This window comes from Gracilinanus agilis, chromosome 3 (genome assembly GCF_016433145.1).
Source record: "Gracilinanus agilis isolate LMUSP501 chromosome 3, AgileGrace, whole genome shotgun sequence".
NCBI classification, from domain to species: Eukaryota; Metazoa; Chordata; class Mammalia; order Didelphimorphia; family Didelphidae; genus Gracilinanus; species Gracilinanus agilis.
Window position 1 is genome coordinate 622,115,528 of NC_058132.1, and position 20,908 is coordinate 622,136,435.

At 34.1% G+C, this 20,908-nt stretch overlaps 1 protein-coding gene across 2 annotated transcripts in view; it reads right to left on the reverse strand.

The window, feature by feature from the left end:
- Positions 1–20,908, reverse strand: part of CUL3 (cullin 3) — a 97,605-nt gene that overhangs the window by 32,784 nt on the left and 43,913 nt on the right. For both annotated transcript variants that reach the window (XM_044670790.1, XM_044670789.1), the window contains 4 exons: positions 20,124–20,237; positions 3,412–3,572; positions 1,679–1,793; positions 430–658 (listed from right to left, as the gene is read on the reverse strand). In XM_044670790.1, the coding sequence (XP_044526725.1) occupies positions 430–658; positions 1,679–1,793; positions 3,412–3,572; positions 20,124–20,237 (619 nt within the window). The remainder of the gene's footprint in view (positions 1–429; positions 659–1,678; positions 1,794–3,411; positions 3,573–20,123; positions 20,238–20,908) is intronic.

The following is a 20,908-nucleotide window of genomic DNA, read 5'->3' on the forward strand; positions in this document are numbered from 1 at the left end:
TCTAAGAATTTTCCTACTTGTTAATACAAAAACTAAAAGTGTATTCGACTACATTCTTACTGAAGCCACATTAAACTTCCATCAAGAAAAATCTGTTCACATACACACAAAAATCAAGGGTTTAATTTCTAAACAGTAACAAAAACAGGTCAAGAACTTGGAAAAAGATCAATGTCTACAATTATATGTCGAGGGGAAAACTCAACTGAAGGGAAAATGAAGAGGGATTATAACACTCTTCTCAGATAAATCTTAGATTCTTCACAGGCAGAAGTCAGAAGCTCAGCAGCTCGTGTACTTAAGATCAATAAGAGAGTGATAACAGAATGATGACCTATCATTATCTCTGAAGGATCTACATAGTTGAAAAACCCTAAAGTTCAAAGACTCATAAAAATGGAAAAATCTGGTAATATTTTTTAAACATACCTTCTGTCTTTCCATTTTTCAACATATGCACAAGCCCGGAATTTTCCATTTCTACTATGGTCTTCATATGTTTGGAAATTAGTTCTCTCTCAACCACCTTTACAATTGGTTCCTCGGTTGATTTGTCCAGGCAGTGCATCACTCGTTCTATTTCTTCATTAATTCTTGCTTCTACTTTCTTTATATAGACCGAAGCACTGTTTTCAGCTAAAAACTTCTGACTTTCCATCTATAAGTTTGAAAACATAGTAAATACTTTTACATGTAGAAGACCTTCTAAAATGTAGAATAAAGATAAAAAATGGTATATGGGTACAGTGGAAGGAGTTTTGGAAGTGATTTCACACTTTAAAAATTAATTTTGGCTTCTACACTATTGATCACAAGCCAATATCTTAAGAATCGGTTATAAAACTTTTATGTAGTTGTTAAAAGGACTCTAATTACAATAAATAGTTCCTTAAAAAACAAATCCAGTCTGTAGGTCAAATGATGCTCTTTAACCATAATACATAAAGTCAGAAAGAGCATACTTTTGAAGCTTTAGTCTAGCAGCTGAAAACCAATCCTGTATAGCAGTGATGGGCAAACTACAGCCCGCGGGCCAGATGTGGCCCCCTGAAACATTCTATCCAGCTGTCTGACATTATTCCTAATCTGACGAATACAATGAGTAGGACACAGTACAATGAAACTTCGAAAGAGTTGCCTTAGAAACAGACTGACAGATGAGCATTTCCTTTCCCCCTCTTTAAAAAGTTTGCCCAGCACTGCTGTATAGAGTTCTGTTCATGGCTTATTAACTCTTAATTTTAATTTGATAAACATTAATGAGTGTATGAAAACTACATGAAAATTAAGAAGGTATCTTTATATAAATCTACATAAAAATATATACTCAATATACCTTATTAAAAGTCTATGGACTTACTACATTTTTTAAAGAACTAAATTCCTAACTCGCTATTTAGCACCTCCAACAAAACTTGCATCACTGCCCAGGAAAGCAACTTTCATTATCCAACAAGTGTAATCATGGCTACCCAGCATATTCTGTAATATTGTTTTACAAATGAACGTTCCAACTAAATGATCAATAAAATGTTTTATGTGATCTGCTTATTCCCAGACAAAGGAATATTGGTTCTGATATATTTTATTTACATTGAAAACTTTATTCATAACTTTATTACACTATTTACATATGGATACATTCTAAGTGCATTTATTTACACAAATATCAATTTACCTGGAAGAATTCTGCAGACATCTCCAAAAATGGAGCTTCAAAATCTTCTTCATAAACTGATCTTCCTTCAAGACCTAGAATCATTAACATCTGGCAAGCATTTCTTATTGCACCTCTGTGAAAAGATGTTCAACAACTTAGGCAACAGATGGCAATAGACATTTAAAAAGGATTAAAACGAATGAAAAATTATTTTAAATGTTATATCCATAGAACTCAATCTATTAATCTTCCAAAATTAATTTATTTTTACTGGAAAAAGGATGGAGAATCAGCTTTGTTATAAAATTCTTAATCAATCACCAAATATTTAATACCTAGCATGAGCTAGGCAGTGTGCTTGGTGGTGGTGATACAAAGAGAAAAGAAGAAAATAGTTTTGGTACTTAAAATGCCTCTATGAAAGGGCAGCCCATGTACATATAACTATATAGCAGTTCTAAATGTTCTGCAGCTAATCCTAGTCATTGTTAAGATACTGTACATATTTTAGAGAATCTAAGATATCTGAATATACCTATGGTTTAAAAATAAAACAACTAGAGCTACAAAAAGGGGAACTACTTACCAGATACAAAAAAAAAAATTCTATTGCTCATCGAATGGCTTTAGGGCAGTCTTGACCATAGCAATAAAGTTTAAGGGTCATGCACTTTACTGTACCCAAAAGCTGCTGCTCAGCATTCAGAGAAAATCATCTTGCAAGGTTCACACCACTTGAGCTGTAGTACAAGTACAATAATATAATCCAGAGGCAGCTAGTGACTTCACAGTATGTAGACTACCAGGCCTGGAGTCAGGAAGACTGGAATTGAAATCTGGCCTCCGACACTTACTAGCTGTGTGATCTTGGGCAAGTCGCTTCACCTGTTTTAGTTTCCTCAAATGTAAAATATGGATAATGATAGCACTTACCTCTAGGATTGTTGTGAATATAAAAATGAAACAATCTTTATAAAGTGCTTTGTAAATCTTAATGAGCACATTAGCTATTATTATTATAAAAAATAAAAGAAAAGCTTGATAAACAACTGAAACATATAAAAGCTGAAATAATGACTTTAGGGCTCAATTAGAAAAAGGATAGGGAAAAAAAAAGATGAAATAATAAAAACAGAATACAGATTTCTCATAAAAAAGGCCAAGAGCAAAATCTACTAACACATTAAGAGGAGTATGAGCATGAAAACAGTATGAAAAGTCAGGATGAAGGACAACTATATATAGTAGCATTGGTGAACCTTTTAGAGATTGCATGCCCAAACTACAACTTCTAGCTGCCTGTGAGCCTCCCACATTACCCCAGGCATTACTCTAGACATTAGAGGGAAGAAATGTTTGTAATGGGTGGTTGGACAGAGGGATGGGTTGCACAAAAAAATGTCTTCAAGCGCTGGGGAGAGGGAAATGGAGCAGCCCTCTCTGTGCCACCCCAGCACCCATGCCATAGCTTTGCCAAAACAGGCCAATAGGAAGAGTTTTCTAATAAAATAGATTTTCTAAAATAGCATTTACAATGTCTAAAGTTAAAAGAAAGTAACTCTTGATTCTTTAAGAAGATATAATAGATAAGAAATTAAATATCTTATTTATTAAAATTATAGCTTCAATTGTTAGTTGATCATCCAGAGTACAAACTGTAAGATTATTTATTATTCCACTACTTAGGGTTAGTTTAAGTTCTGTACTTTATCAGTTTTAAAAATTGCAGCAGTAAACAGAGATCAGCATACCTGTCTACAACTTCTCCTTTTCTCTCTCTTGCAATCATGTCCAACAGAGTTTGCCTCAGGTGATCTCTAATACACCCATATCGTACAACTTGATCTCGAAAAATAATTAATCCCAAATTGTAGACATTCTCCACATTATTTTGCTGTACATAGACACGGTCCTGCAATTTAAAACCCAAACAAACATTAATGCAAAAGTGTTTACTCCAAATCAGTAAAAGTAAATTCCTTTCAGTGTATTATTTCCAAGTAAAAATTTTGCTAAAATTATCTGAGTCACCCACAAAAGTTATTGGCCATAAAAGGAAACATGGTCAATTCTAACAGGTGGGGAAAGTTTTGTTCTTAAAAATCAGAGAATCTGAGAGTTGGAAGGAGCTTCAGAAGCTATCTGATCCAACTCATCTAACCTTTGTTTTATTTAAGACCTCTTATGAAGAGGAATAGACTACTCCCTGTGATAACCCTTTCTACTTTTCAATATCTCTAATGGTTTTATAAACTTAAATTTTACCCTCTGAATCCTAGGAAAACAAGTCTAATCCCTCTTCTACATCATATTCTTTGAAATACTTCAAAGCAATTATACCCAGATTCCTCAGTCCTAGCTAAATTCTTCAATTGAACCTTTTATGGCATGATCTCTAAAAGAATTTTCATAAGATAAAATGTGTATTTTGTAAATGCTAAACTGTGTAAACATTTTCTCCACTAGGTTATAAGCTATATTCATCAGTTTAGTCCAGTGTTGACCCTCAGTAGTCATTTAATGCTCACAGATTAATGACATCAAAACCTTTTGCCACTTTAGTTGTCTTCTGGACATTCTCTAATCAAACTTCTTAAAACATGACACATAGTACTGAACACAGTCATACCAACCAGGGTGGCAGGGTTATCATTATCCCTTCCCTAGTCCTACTAAAAAAAAATCTAAGTTTGAAGTGGAAAATTTCCTTTCTTATGGGACTACTATAACATGCAGTTGTCACATAAGCTTACATTCTACTAAACCCTTAGCAATTTTTCACTGTGAACAAAGCTCAGATGAGCGCTTCTCATATCACATACTTGTGAAGGTGGTCTTTGGACCTTATGATTACTATTAAGCTTTTTTCATTAGACTGCCTTTCAAGACCTTGTCAGGTTCTGTTTCTCTCATTCTATACGTACGTCCCTTTTAGTTTTGTATTTTCTACAAATTTAACTAGTCAGCAACTTCTTTATCCAACTCACTGATAAAAATTTTGGCATAAACCTGTGAAGCACACCAACTCCTTCCAAGCTGACTTCAAAACTTTATTGACTTTGGGTCCAACCAGTCAAACAGTTCCAATACTTGAGTTCTTTGTAACCAGTAAATATCACTACTGGTTTAACATCCAAAGGAAGTTAATCATTGAAACAACCCACATATTAAGAAAGATTAATAGCACCATTATTCTTAATAGAAAACTGGAAACAAACTGTGTCCCCAAACTGGGGAATGGATTAATAATGTATATACATATATGTGTACACACACATACATATACATTTACATATACACACAATGAAATAATCTCATACCCAGAAGAAACATTAAATGAAAATTTTGAGATGTATAATTGTGTTCAAAGTGATAGTAAAGAAAGTTGACCCCAACAATGACTGTAACAATTTAAATGAAGACATTACTAAGAGAAAACAGAATTCAGGTAACATACAATGGATATTTAATACTAAATTGTTCAAGTTAAAGCACAGTCCTTCCCTTTTGTTAAAAAATGGTAAAACTATGATAGTGCAAAGTGGCATGTACTATCCATTAAAATCATTAAAAGGAGGCTTTGCTTAGCCTGTGGGGAAATTTTTTTGTGGTTGTTTAGTTTGTTGAGATAAATTTGTGTTATCGAAAAAACATGTCAAACATTTTAAAAATAAAATCTAAATAAATAAAAGTTTACATTTTCCTGAATTGAGTATAAGAACTCTGTTATTAAGTAAATGGAATTAGACAGGCATTATCTGTTCTGGTGAATTTATTTTCATTCTCTAATCATGGTTTTATTTTCTAAATTTCACTAAGCCATTCCTTTAAAAATGTACTCTAGAATTTTGCCAGGACAAGAAGTCAAACTCACTGACCTATAATCTGCAGACTCAATTCTCTTTAAAAAAGGGGGGTGGGGTGGGTGGAGGGGAGGGAGGAAGGGAGAATAGATTAAATCACGAGACTTCCAGTTTTTTCTTGTCCTTTCTTTTCCTCTGTTTCAACTTGTTCTGAAAACTCCAGTTTCTTCTTTAAGGACCATGTCATTCTTTTGTATTCATCTTCTACTACCTGTCTTTTACTTCCATCTTCTGCATAAATCTTTTAAAAAAATCAAGTTTTGTAGCTGAGTCCACTGTGCGTCAATATCAGTACCTTCAGACAACTCAGTTTTTCTTCTCTGTCAGAATTGCTTCTCTTTGTGTCTTTAGAATTTCATCCTCGAGTTATTCATTCCTCCTGGGTTAATATTCTCTCTAGAATTTAAAGACACAGAATCCTACAAAGTCTGAGTGAGCTTACCTAAGCACTGAAGTTTTGATTCCAGTAATCCAAGAAACAAAGAAAAATAAAATATTCTTAAGATCTTAAGATCCATGTGGCTTACTTCCACTGTGATCAAGTTAGAGAAGTGGAAAGAAGACAAAGAATGTTAAGAATCACAGATTTTACAATGTCTATTAACATTCATTTAACGGTCAGTACTTTAAATGTGAGCCTATAATCCAGCAACCAACAAATCAAACTACTAAAGATGAACCAGATCAATAGACATTTTTATTATAAACAGTCATAGAAAAAGAAGTCGCAGTTAAATCAAAAGATAACGCCCAACTTCTCTTGAAGGAGCAAGTAGAGGCGTTGGAAAGTATAAAAGCACACATTAGTTGATCAGAAGAGTATCAAATGTATAATTCAGGCATATAATTTTCTTACATTGATACAATCCAACCACAAAGACAATGTCTAAAAATATTTTAGTCATCGTGAATATTTTATTGGCCATGTTAAGCCAGATGTAAGAATTTTATTTAAAAGTTTAATATCAATTACCAATAGTTTTGTTTGCTTTACTCCTTCTTGGTTTGTGGTTTTAGGATCAATATTTTTTTTCTTGCAAAGAGTTTGGTAGGGGTTTCCTTTTAATTGTCGAGAATTTTTACACTGTTTATATTATCACAGGATCAGAGTGCATGGTGTTAGAGGACCCTGTATCTAATCCCTTCACTTCATAGTTGAAGAAACTGAGGCACAGAAAGGCTAAGTCTATTTCCCAGGTACACAGTTTTTAAGTGTCTGAAAGCAGATTCAAACCCAGATCAATCTTCCAACTATATCACTATCTACTAATCCATGTTGGATCCCTAATTATGTGCATTTTAAATGTTTAAATATTTAATCTATAAATCTATCTAGATGGAGTAGTTTTTATGGCCTGTAAATTTCATTTTCTGTGATCAAGATAAGATTTCGATTTCATTTTATAATAATCTGGGCATTTTGTATTTTAATAAGTATTTATTCATTTCTTTTAAATTCTTTGCTTTGCTTTAACTTTGAATTTGTATGTAATAGATTCTGACCCTTTTGGTACTTGATTTTCCTTCTTTCTTTTAACTGATAAGTATTTTATCAATTTTGTTAATGTCTTCAAGGATTTGCTTTTAGCTTTTGTTGATAATTTCTTCAGACTTTTTACTTATATCTTGTAAAGTAAATCTTGTGCTCATTTAGTATTTACTTGCATATTTTCTAGTTTTTAAAATTCCCAATACTTTCATTTTCTATGTTGTTAATACATATTTTCAACAATATAATTTTTCCTCTGAAAACTGTGTTGGTTGGCTCCATGCTAAAAATTTGAAAATGTTGAATCATCAACACTCTCTTACTATTACTAATATGATTTTTTCTATGACTCATTTATTATTTGAGATGCTATTAATACCTCATTTTAAGTTTCTACCTTTTGCTTATGTTCCCTTTGTTTATTATTTTACTATGCTATAGTGTATAAAAGATGTTCTTAGTATTTTTATTCTATAATGTTTACTTAAAAAAAAAATTTTAAGCCCTTACCTTCCATCTTAGAATCAATACTATGTATTAGTTCTAAGGCAGAAGAGTCTATTGTAACTTTAAGTATGATTTCTGATTAGAACTAGATGATGAATTACTTCTGCTTTGTCCAATAACATGTTTGAAAACTCCTGATTTTTGAACCACTTAGTACATTATAAATTTTATTCCAGTCTTTTTAAAATAAATTTCTTGTTTGTATCTAACTGTAGGGTTTTGTTTTCTCACCCATTTTGTCCCTTTTATTTTACTAGATAAAATTTAAATATAATTCTTTGGTTTATTTTTCTCCATTTATATTGATTTTATCCCTTTCCTTTTAAAATCAGTACTTTAATCTTTTCAATTAGTTTTGCTTATAATATACTTCTAAGCTAATATATTTCCGCAAGAATCCTGCTGCCCCACTAAGGGGCAACATCCCAACTCCAACTTCTTTACGTCTCTTCTCTCAGCCATTCACATATCTTCTGTTTTCCTTCCTGCAGAAGATATAGATTTACTTACAGGTCATCAAAGAATTTAATTCTAAGAGTTTAATTCCATTCGTTCTTCCTTTTAATTCCTCAATTTGCCCTTGTTCTTAAGCCCTTTTAAGTTCTTGAACTTTCATTTTTTAAAATCTCTCAATCTAGTTTTTTTTAAAGTCCATAAAAAAAGAATTGTGTTTGTCTTATGTTGATAATTATGCTTACTTACCAATAATATGTTTCTATTGTTTAAGGTGGCTCACCTGTGTACATTTTTTTTTTTTTTTTGTAGAAATGCTTCAACTTCTCTTTTGCAGATTTTTCTTCAGTGATGATTAGAGAAGGCAGTGAAGGAGATATGCTTTGGGGTTGCAGTTTGAGCTCCTTGACTTTTCAGAAATATGTTTTCCATTCTCAGTGACTTCTTATTACAGTAGAATGTGTTTCAGTTCAGTCAACATGCACTGGTTAAGTATACTCTCTGTTTTTATGCATGGTTTTCTCTTGACTTTTTGCAAAATCTATTATTTGTTACTGAAATTGTAAACTCAAGTGTATAGCATTTATCTAGTGATACTGGGTGGATTCAAACTATTAGTCCTTTATTGTCTCTCTCCAAAGATTCTTTGCAGTCTTCTTGAATTACTTTGCTATAGTATGGGGTATTCATGGCTAGACAAAAATCAGTATCTCACATTTTGTGGAGGACAGAGGTAGAGCTTAGGTTAAGTCACTGCCAAAGGAGAACTAATTAATAAGCCACAAACCAAATAGATAGCTCATGTTCATAAGGTCTAGCACATAGAGGAGATAGGAGGAATGAAATGGATTTATTATAGTGTCTAGTACCTGGATGAGGGAGGTATGGTGAGAATATTGAATGATTTAAGTTCTCTGATATTTCATGAATTGTTTTAAAATCAAATTCTGTGTTCCTTATTTTTCTTTCTTTCATGTCTTTCATGATTCTGTATCTGGTACAAAACTTCTTTTTCTGAAATTTTGGGATGGAGGAGGTTTGAAAGAAACTACTAACTCCACTGTCTTTTTTTCCAAGAAGAAATCTGCAAGGCACTAAGACATTGAAAGCACTAAACGATAGAACAAAACTTAAGGTACGTCTTTACAGAAAATGAACGGTTATCAGAATAGGAGTCATTTCATAATCACCTCTGTGGGCACAGATGATTCTTGTAAAGAGTCCAAATCAAATCAATATTAAATTAGAAGGCTTGAGATGAGATGGAGATATGGTACAAAATTATAATAGTTCCAATCTAAATCAGTTAAGCATTTATTGATGCTTAAAAATGGGACGTGGAACAATAAAAACATTGATACCAAATATCATCATTTCCGCAGATGTTTAATTAATGTGAAGCAATAACTATAAGGAGGAGACCAAGTGAGTACAGAAACTGCCTTAAATAGGCATAATATTACCTACTTCCCAAATCAAAATATACGGTCATTAATGTTTTTCTTGCTTTAGAACTTGGTCAGGAGGGTCCCTTTTGGCCCTAGACCAGTAGTTTATTGATCTCAGGTTTAGAATATAATTTCAAATGAATAATCCCACAGAGGAAGGACAGTGGAATGTTATGAACATTTACTGCCTCACAGAACATCAACAAATAATGGAGGAAAAAATTTACTTGTAGAAGACTTGGTATGGAATCCAATTAAATCATCATTCTAAGGGCATTTAAAAGTGAAACTATAAAAAGAACAAACAAAAAAACAAAATGAAGGGAAAAAAATGAAACAGTGATTCTATAAGAAATTATTTTCTTTCTCAATGACAGTGTTAATTTATCAATGACAGTGCTATAGTTTAACAACTTGATTTCTGATATACTAAATGAGGAAGCAGAAATGGTACTAATGAAGACAAAACACAAGAGCATTTTGATCAGACCAGGTATAGAGAAGGATATCTTTACTGAAAGTGACATAATTTAGAGAACACTGGAAAACTGATTCTTAAGATAAACACAAAAGAGATAATATCAATCAACTGGGGGAAAAGACAGTATTATTATCCAAAATAACACAACTGCAAAACTATCAATATCTGCCAAACCATGTATCCATTTTCTCATTTTAAAAAGAACGAGTTACACATACGTTGATAGTATTCTTGAGCATAAGAAGGTAATAGGTAGGTTTTCAAACAATTTTCTAAGAAGCTAGGTGACAAAATTGATAGCATGCTGGATTTGGGGGTCAGGAAGTCTTGAGTTCAAATCCTACCTCAGACACTTACCAGCAGTGTGACCCTGGACAAGTCACTTAACCTCTCTCAGCCTCTGTTTCCTCATCTGTAAAATGAGGATAATAATAACACTTACCTCACAGGGTTGTTGTGAGGATCACATGAGATAATGTATGTTAAGTGCTTTGTGAACTGTAAAGCACTATATAAATGTTACCTATTATAACTAGAGTAGATTACAATTTTATAGTTACATAAATACATAGAATTTAAGATTTTCCTGTGCTTGCTTACTTATACCTTAGAGAATAAAAATGTAGCCTTTAAGCCTTTCCTTCACAAAGTATGCCCCATGCATGTTAAAAACTACACACAAATCTCTGATAGAGACAAAAGCAGCAATATTTGTCTCACAATCAACTCATCGTTAACGATTGAAGCATGGAAGCCCACCAAACCTTTTTTTTTTTGGCATTATCATAAAGAAGGTACTCTACAGAGCTCAAGAAAGAGTTGATTCCCTATATATCAGGGGTATTAACCTTGATCTCATAGTGCTCATGAACTTAGAGGAGAAACCTCCCCAAAAGTCTCTATTTTTGCTAACCTTTGATTTTTGTGGTAATCCTTTGTATTTAAGAAAATTATACTGAGAAGGGGTCAACAGGCGTCACCAGATAGCCAATGGGGTCAATGACATATACAAAAGACTAAGAACTCACCCTCTAGCCAGTGAGGTTCTCCAGTTGCTGATTACAGATGAAACTGCCCAGACTATATAAAGCACTTACTATAGAGCCCGCAAAATAAATTCACAGTAGTCCAAAAGTTCACCCTAACAACTCATACAAGAAGAACCAAGTAGATAAAGAATGTCTATTGTTCAGAATATAACATGCAATAGATGGACAATGAGCTAATCCCAGAAGTAAATACAAGGGGAAAAGTAGGTTGGGTTGCTTTAGAGAAATTATACAGCATTTTTAACAAAATCAAGCTGCTTCCTGCAGTGGGGTTGGAGAAAGAGACTTTGCTAATAATAAAATATATATAAGAAAGTGATGTGCAAAATATACCATTTGGAAGATTATTATTGGAAAAAAGAGGCGGGCTGATCACATAACAAGAACAAAGGGTAACAAACAGATGAACAGCCTAAGTTCTACACTGATATCCAGGTCATGGAAAAGGCTTCCAGAATGATATGAGGACCTTAACACAGTGATAGCTTAACACAGGGAGAGCTGCAATAAGAGCTGAATATGACAAGAAAGTGTGGACTAAAGTAAGTAACCACAATAAATGGAATCAGAGATCCATTGAAGTAACAAAGTTATCCAACAATTATAAAAGGTAACTTAAAAAAATTACACAGAAAATAAATGGGATGCACCCCCCCAAAAAAAAAGAAAAAGAAAAACTCACACATGAGACACATGAGAATCATCATCATGCACTTCAATGTATCACACTTGGCAAATTGGAATTCCTGCTCTTAGATGTAACAACTGAAAGGAAATGTGACCCCACAGTTTTAATGAAAAAAAAAAATCATTAAACATAGCTGATCACTTAACAGTAAACAAAAACTATCTCCTACATAATTTGAATATATACAGAATTCTTGCTGAGTGATTATAATCACTCCACAGAATAAAGCTATCCTTGAAATGTTGGTTTCTAAAACAGAATCTAAAAATCTAACAATATAAATAACCTGAACATAAATGTATGAGAACCCATATTTACACAAAATGTAAAAATTCATCACAAGGCCCAGATAGATGAAGCATTCATGGTTGTTCATTATGTGCTGAGCACTATTCTAAATGCTGAGGAGAGAAATACAAATAAGCCTATCATCAAGGAACTTGCATTTAAACCACTTCAAGGGTATCTAAGGATAGGAGTGGGAAAGCCAAAACCTCCATGAGTTGAAGCACAGAGAGCAGGGCCTCCAGACAGAGGGTTCCCCAGGCTGGCAACAAAGCAGATGAGGAGAGGGAGTAGCCCAGCCTTGGATCACTATCTAAAGGATCACCATGAGATTCTTTAAATGATAGAATGTCCAAGTCCTTAAAATTCTGTTTAGTTTATTGAAAATTTGGTTGGATGGGGTCAAGTGGGCTAGCTTACTACTAGAATCCTGTCAGACTTTTAACTAGTCATGTTTCTTCTTTAGGCCTCAGATGGTTGATCTCAAATACAAAGGTACTGTAGAAAACCAGTTCTAAAAATTCTGAGTCTATACCCTTAATGACTGAATAAACAATTCTTAAGCAGAACAATGTACACATTTACTAACATTAGTAAGCACCAGTGCTTACATTAGCATGAACTTCTCCAGAAAGTAAAAGGTAATACATCTTTCCTTTCTCAAAAATTTCCTCAAAATCAAACAAGCTTTCAAGGCATCAGATCATTCCTAGCTCTATTAAATGAAAAAACAAAACAACAAACCAACCCAAATTGTAATCAGGCAAACCCACGTTCCTGGAACTCATGCTTAAGGATATATTTTCTTATATCTTATATTTTCTTAAGTTCAGTCTCTATTTCTTGAAATAATTCCAAATAGCATACAAGTATAATCAATCTAGAAAAGATATATAAAGTTAATCACAGCAGCTTTTCTAAATCTTCATCTCTCTTCAAACTTCCCATGGGTCCCCTTCTTCCCACTCTTTTTTTTAAAAATAAACCCTTACCTTCCATCTTAGAACCCAATACTGTGTGTGTATTGGTTCCAAGGCAGAAGAGCAGTAAGGGCTAGGCAATGGGGGTTAAATGACTTGCCCAGGGTCACATAGCTGGGAAGTGTCTGAGGCCAGATTTGAACCTAGGACCTCCTGTCTCTAGGCCTGGCTCTCAATTCACTGAGCTACCAAGCTGCCCCTCTTCCCACTCTTTTAGTTGAGAGCCTTGCCTCATGTGTCATTGAAAAAAATGAAGCTGAGATCTGCGTCTATCTATTCACTCCTCTTCATCTCTCATCACTCATGTTTTAAGTGACTATCTCCTTCGTGCCTGTTTTACAAGAAGAAGTGATCCATCTCTTTGTCATATATAGTCTTCTATATATAAAAGTGCATTCATTTCACCTTGTTTTCTCCAGCAGATGGTCCCTTTTATCATTCCTACCTTTTCATCTATCTTCAGTCGCTACTGGCTGCTTCCCTACTGCCTCTAAACAAGCCCAGGCTTCCCTTCCTCACACTCCCCAAGGTCATTAAAAAACCTCTTTTGATCCATTCATATCCACTGGTTCACAATCTGGCTTCCAAACTCATCATTCAACTGATACTATCTCTCCAGTTATCAATGGTTCCTAAATGGCCCAATCTAATAACCTTTTTGATGCCACTGAAGCCCATGACACTGTCGATCATGCTCTTCTTTTTGATCTTTAAAAAATAGAAAAAAGTTTAGCCCCATACCTTCTGTTTTAGAATCAATACTGTGTTCTAAGGCAAAAGAGTGGTAAGGGCTAGGCAAAGCGAGTTAAGTGGCTTACTGATGGTCACAGAGCTAAGAAGTGTCTGAGGCCAGATTTGAATCCAGCACCTCCTTGTCTCTAGGCCTGGCTCTCAATCCCCTGAGTCACCCAGCTGTCCCCTCTTCTTTTTAATCTTCTTGTTTTGTTAGTTTTTTTTTTTGTGGCACTGCTCTCTCCTTATTCTCCTATCTGACTTGTCCTTCCAAGTTCCTTCCTTTAGTCTACTCCCTTTGTGTCTTCCAAGGCTATGTCTTGGGCCTTTTTCTCTTTTCTTCCACTAATTCACTGCACTCACTATTTCCCATGGATTCAATGACTCTCAGATCTATTTATACTGGGCAAACTTCTCTCCCAACCTCCAGTCTAGCATCTGCAACTGCCAATTAGACATTTTGCATTAGATATCTTATAGACAACTTAAACACTAAGTATCCAAAATTGAATTCATTCTCTTTCCCCACATCCTAACTTTACTAGCTTGAAACCTAAATATCATCCTTGAATCCTCACTTTTTCTCACCATCCCCTGCCTCTTCCGTGTACAATCAGTGGTTAAGTCTTGTTGTTTCCACCTTCATAATATCTCTAAGATATCCCTCCTTTCCTCTTTTGACATTACTACCACCTGGTGCAGGCCCAACACCTCATCTATGGACTACTAAAAGAGTCTGCTGTTTGGTTTTCGTATTCCAACTTTTTCTCCACTCCAGTTTTCAAACTGATCTTCCTAAAACACAGGTCTTACCAAATCACCTCCTTATTCAATAAATTCTTGCAGTATTGTTCAGGATCAAATATAAAATTCCTTCATAACCTAGCCCCTGTTCCCACTTTTCTTTTTACATTTCTTGAACAAGGCATTCCATCTTTTAACTCTTCTACTAGAAGCCTATTTTGATCTCCATTAATGCTAGCACCTTCCTTCCATTATTTCCAGCTCCAAACTACATAAATTGTTTGTATAATTTGCATGTTGTTTCCACAATTAGACAGGGAGCTCCCTGAGAGCAGAACCATTTATCTTTCTTTGTAGCCCCAGTGCCAGCACAGTGCCTGGCACATAGCAGGTGTTTACATGCTTGCTAAGGGATAGATATAGGAAAAGAGGAAAAAGAACCTGCTTTCACACTTATAATCAAATGGGGGAGATACATGCAAACAAATATAGACAAAGCAAGAGAAAATGGCCAGAGCTGAGAAAGGAGACCAGTGCCACTGGCTCAAAGAGTACATGTTTGAGAGTGAGGTATAAAAACCTGGAAAGATAGGCAGGGGCAAGGCTACAAAGGGTTCTAAATGCCAAACAGAGCATTTTTGTATTGGCTCCTCAAGTCATAAGAAGCCATTGGGGGCTGGGAGGTGGTGATGCATGATCAGATCTGACTTATGGTTCCAAAACAGAGAAATTAAAATGATTAAATGTTTTCCCTAAATTATTCTATTTAACAGTGCATTAAGTAACTGTGTGAAAAGTACTATGCTTAAGATATAGAAAGTAAATAATAAAGGGGCAGGTAGGTGGCTCAGTGAATTGAGAGTCAGACCTAGAGATGGGATTCTGGGTTCTGGGTTCAAATCTAGCAGCAGACCTTCTTAGCTGTGTGATGCTGGGCAAGCTACTTAACCACAATGGTCCCACCTTTACATTTCTACATCGGAAACAATACACAGTGTTGATTATAAACAGGTTTCTAAGGTTTAAAATAAGAGAGAAAATAAATAATAAAACAGGCCTTACCATTCCCCATTAGATTGTAAGCTCCTTTTAGGCATTTTTAAAAAACTAGCACTTAGCATAGCATCTGGCACATGGTAGGCACTTAATGTATGTTTACTGACAAAAAGAGACAATACTATTGTGGAGAAGGGGGAAGATAGATATTGTGTGTGTGTGTGTGTGTGTATAAAACTGTTACAAAAGCCAGCCTTTGCTCAGGACAAAGGATATAGCTATTAGAAAATATTTTGGAGAGAGATATAATTTTCAGCAGAGGGTTAGGAAGGGGAGAATAAACCTATGAAGATTTTATTCATGGAGGCAGTATCTAAGATGCACCTTACGGAAAGTAGAATTCAACCATATGGAAAATATGGAAGGAGCCCATAGAGGCAGGAGAAGGATGAGAATAGTTCAGCTAAAATAGAATCTAAAGGGGAATAGTATGAAATAAGGCTGGATAGGTAGTAGTCTGAAGCAAATTTCTATAAAAGAGAAAACAGTTAAATGAAGTAGCCATGAAATTTAAAAGAAAATACAAATCCCAAACCCAACAGATATTAGAATCCTCAAATAGAAATTCTGAAAATCAAAGAAGAGATCAACAAACTATGCAGTTATTTTAAGTTCTTAAACAAGGAAATATCATGATTAAACTTTGTGCTTTAGGAAAATTGCTTTGGCATGTAGATCAAGAACAGAGGAAGAGAAAATGAGGCAAAATGTATTGATGAACATGGGAGATTGCCAAAATCTTAACTATAGTAGTGCCAGTATGAATGGAGTAAAGACCAACACTAAAAGTATTTGAGAAGAAGATTGGAAGGAGGGGGAGTAAGAGTCAAAGATGACACTGAGATTTTGATTTTGTATGAAACAGTTGATGGTGGTACAATTAACAGGAACAGAAAAGTTGGTAAAGAGTTGGGCTTTGTAGAGAAAAACAATGAGTTTAAGTTGTTGTGAGGAAGATTAAAAGATTAAAGATTAAAGTTGGAATCATTAGAAGCAAGAAACTATCTGAACATATAAGTGAAGATATTCACATAATGTAGTTGGGAATAGTAGAGATAAGCAGAGAGAGGATGGGATATTACATTTATAACTGAAGCCACAGAAAGGAGTAGGATCACAAAGGGGATCTAAAGACATAACTTTGCTAATGTACTCTAACTTAAAAACAAAAAAAACCCAAACCCTTATCTTCCATCTTAGAATCAATACTATGTAATGGTTCTAAGGCAGAAGAGTGGTAAGGGCTAGGCAATGGGGGTTAAGCGACTTGCCCAGGGTCACATAGCTAGGAAAGGTCTGAGATCAAATTTGAACTCAGGACCACCAGTCTCTGGGCCTGTCTCTCACTCCACTGAGCCACCCAGTTACTCCCTACTCTAACTCTTAACAAAATTTAATCACTTATATGAAAATCAACATAAAAAAAAAAACAAAACAACAAACCACAACCAAAAAAGTGAATTGATGAAAAACCTAGGAGTTATTGCTTTCAAAAGCAAGTAGATAAAGTAATACCTTTCTTGATTAAAGAGAGGTAAGCCAAATTACCAAAATAAAAAATGAAAAATTAGAATTCAAAACAAATGAATAGGAAATAAAAGGAAATTATTAGAAATGAATCTGCCTAATAGTATATCAACAAAACTTAAAAGAAAAGAATATTGATAAAAAAAATATTAAGCACCCTAAGTATGTACTGGGAAATCTGCTAGGTATTTGAGATACAAAGATAGGAATGGAAAATGTTCAAAGTATAAAGAAACTGATACTCTATTTTGGAAAATAATATGTAAAAGAAATTCAAATACAAAAGGCATATGAGAGGCTAGTTCTGGTGGGAGAGAATTGGCACTTGAAAAGGACCAGGAATAGTTAAAGATTTTACAAGGTAAAGATAGAGAAGTATATTCCAGAGGAACAACTTAAGCAGAGGCATGTATATGGGAAACAGAATATCAATATATGCTAAGAAATTTTTAATATGCAACTGGTGACTGGAAATCAGGAGACAGATGATAGCTACATAGAGTTAAAAGTAGTCAGAGAAATCACCAAGAAAACAGAAAGGCATAAGACTTGGAATAGAGCTCTGGCATATATCCATAAAAAGTAGGATGGTTGGATAATGATTCGACTAAGGAGACTGAAAAAGAAGTGGCTAGGCATGTAGGAGAACCAGGATATCACAAAAACTTAGAGAAGAGAGTATATACAAGGAGGGAAAGTCAAATGTTGCAGAGGTCAAGAAGGATAGCACTGAGAAAGGGTCATAATATTTGGCAATTCATGTTGTAAATCCTGGAGAAAGAGGGTTCAGTTATCAGGCCAGAAGTCAGATGAAAAGGAACTGAAAAGTGAATGGGAATTGAGAAAATAAAGACAATGATCACATTTCATTCCATCCTGTTCCATCCTCGTCCCCAGTCTTCACGTTGGCAGGATTTTGACAGTGAAAGATGTATAATAGGATAACTTGAAGGAAAAGAAGGCTCAAGAGAAGGTTTTTAAAGGATGATAGAGATCTGGGCATTTCCTAAGCAACGGAAAGTACACTTGGGAGAATGATCAAAGTGACAATACTCCTGGAGGAAACAGAAAGGGATGGAAACAAGATTTGGTCTTGGTGAGAAGGGCTACCTGTTCCAGGAGGAGGAGGAGATAATATCAATGTGATATGAAGTATAGAGCAGGGGAGAACAGCATGCTACAGAGTGCCAACAAAGTCATACAATAATAGTAAATGGGTCCATTACAAACTTAAGTTACATAATCTCAAATGGGGCCTGACTGCTGCAAACACATTTTTTTACTCTTCCTTGAGTGGTTTTTCATTCTATTCTCCCTCAATACCTATTCTAAACCTTCTCTTTGGTAGAAGACCTTCCATCAATTTTCTCAGTGAAGTGTTTGACAAGATCTGCTGAGAGCAAGATGGGAAGAGTTAGTAGCTTACTCCCTGAAGAGAGACTGGGAATATTCAAACAGGAACTAAGGAAATTAAGACAAAAAAAAAAATCAATCAAGGTCAAAGACAGCTATTTTTCTGATCTTGGCTATACTGCATTTCTACAATTTTATCAGTGATATAGCTTTCCTGTATAATCACATCCTTACTACCACCACTATGATCAGAGCAATGTCCATGCTTTTCAATTATGTGTTCTCCTGTCAGATCAAGGGTTACTGACAGATAAAGAATGAAGAAAAAAAACAACTTGGAAAAATAAATGGAAATATATCACTTTTCTGTTGCACTTTAACAGATGGGCCAATATGGTTAAAAGTATAAAGGCCTGTAAGAAAATAGTATGTCTGATTATAAAGCACAGACATATTAGAATTATGGTGGTGATTTAGTTAGATAAGTGTATATTTACATTTAATAAGGGTCTATTAATTTTTAACTATAAACTATGATGAATTCATTTTATAATACATGATGGACTTGTGATTTGTCAGCTTGAGGAACTCATAATTCCCTCCTTCAATGAAGTATCATCAAAACAAGTCTACAACTTAACAGTAAATCCTAAAGAGCTGCCCAAGTAGGAGAAAAGTTACAAGGTTTGTATAACACATAGCTTCTAAGTTTCAGAGGTAGCAAGGTATAGTGGATAGAGTGCTGGTCTTAGAATAAAAAGATGTGGATTTAAATTCTACTCTTTTTACTAGCTATATGATCATTGGTAAGCCATTTAACCTTTGGAAGCTTTGGTATCATCATCTAAAAAATAGGGGTAGCAATATCTGTAGTAATTACTTCACAGGATTTATGTAAGGCTCAAGGAGATAGTGTATATAGATTCTTTTTTAAATTTTAAAGAGCTAGACAAATATCAGTTATTTAAGAATTATTTTACTTAGCTGGGTAAGTAAAAAGGACCTGATGAACAAGTTCTCCTATTATTAAAACAGAGCCTCTAGCTTCAACCAAACTGAATCTTATGACATCCTGATGCGAGTGTCATACCCAGGCTTGAGATAATTTATCACATAGAAAACTTATAGGTGCATAAGTACAATGACCTATAATCCAAAAGAAAATTGCTTACTATTACACTCTGATTTTAATCAAGTAGCTACTTAACACCGAACATTTCTCAAAGATTTTCTCTTACTGAACATGTGAAAAATACTTTTTAGTAGTTTATTTTGCTGTGGGGAAAAAGTTGTGAATACAAATATAACTTCAAAATACTATCAACTTTAAACAATGTCTTTCTATGAACATGTAAAGTACTCATTAATGAGTAAACTATAAGTGTAGTTTATCTATGTTAAAAATAACCTAAATAAATGACAGGGAAATGAAAATTTCTTCATTTAAAGAACTGAGGACCAAATATTCATATTCAGCTCCTTTCTCATGATCTTTCACTCACATACATACTTTTTCAATAAGCACAAAAAAATTATGACAGCTAATATACTGACTCTGATTGGGGGGGAGGACAATATTTTTCTAAGAATTTTGCATTATGAATCACAAATGATAGTAAAAAAAACTCCAAGAAGCTGAACAACATTTCCACTCTGATTATCAAGCAAATACACAATTTACCACTTTTTTTTGCATCTATGGACTTTATAGAAGCTCAGTACTTAGAAATGGAACTTTAAAAAAGTACTTTTTTTTTTTTTTTAAACATTTCACACATGTTATCCCACTTGAAGGAATTACCACCTACCATATACATTAGAATGTCTCTAATCATCACCATAGCTGTCTGATGATCATTCCAAGCTTGATTTAGTGTTTGGAGAAAGTTGTTATTCAATGAATTTAGTACATCTTCTCGCACCTGCAATAGAAGAGATTGATTTTAGTCTGCACAATTTATCAAAGAAAGAGTCAATAGTATGTTCATTTTTTAGTTAAGAAAAACTAAGGAAAAGCTCGGTTATGATAAATTTGTCCAGGTGAGAATTACAGCCCTGAGATTTTGAGTGCTATACTTTCATCTGTGTTATACTATATTTTCATCTTTTAATACTACAAAAATTTCAGGGCAGGATGAGGAAGAAGTCTGACTTGTCATCTTTTAAAGAAACAAGCCAGATACTTTTTTACTTTAAGAGAAAAAAAACAACATAATAGCAATATATTCCTCTACAGCAATATGAAAGAATTAGAAACATTTTAAAAAGAACTTTATAGCATGCCACATATATACATATAAGCAACAGTTTTAAGCAGGAATAGTTATGTTAAATCATAAAATGTTATAAGTTAGAATAGATACAAATAGGGTATTTCAAATGGCAAAATGATTTTATAATAAAATCTGGTGAGCATGATAAAATTGGAACTGCATATTAAAAAAAGAACAAAAATTCTGGAAAATGTTTATAAAGATGAATATATAAAGGAATAAATGGGATAATTAACACAACAGAAAGTAACAGAAGACTATCATCAAAAAATCAAGGGAGAATTCAGGGAGGGACTAGGGAATATCAATAAGGGGTCCTA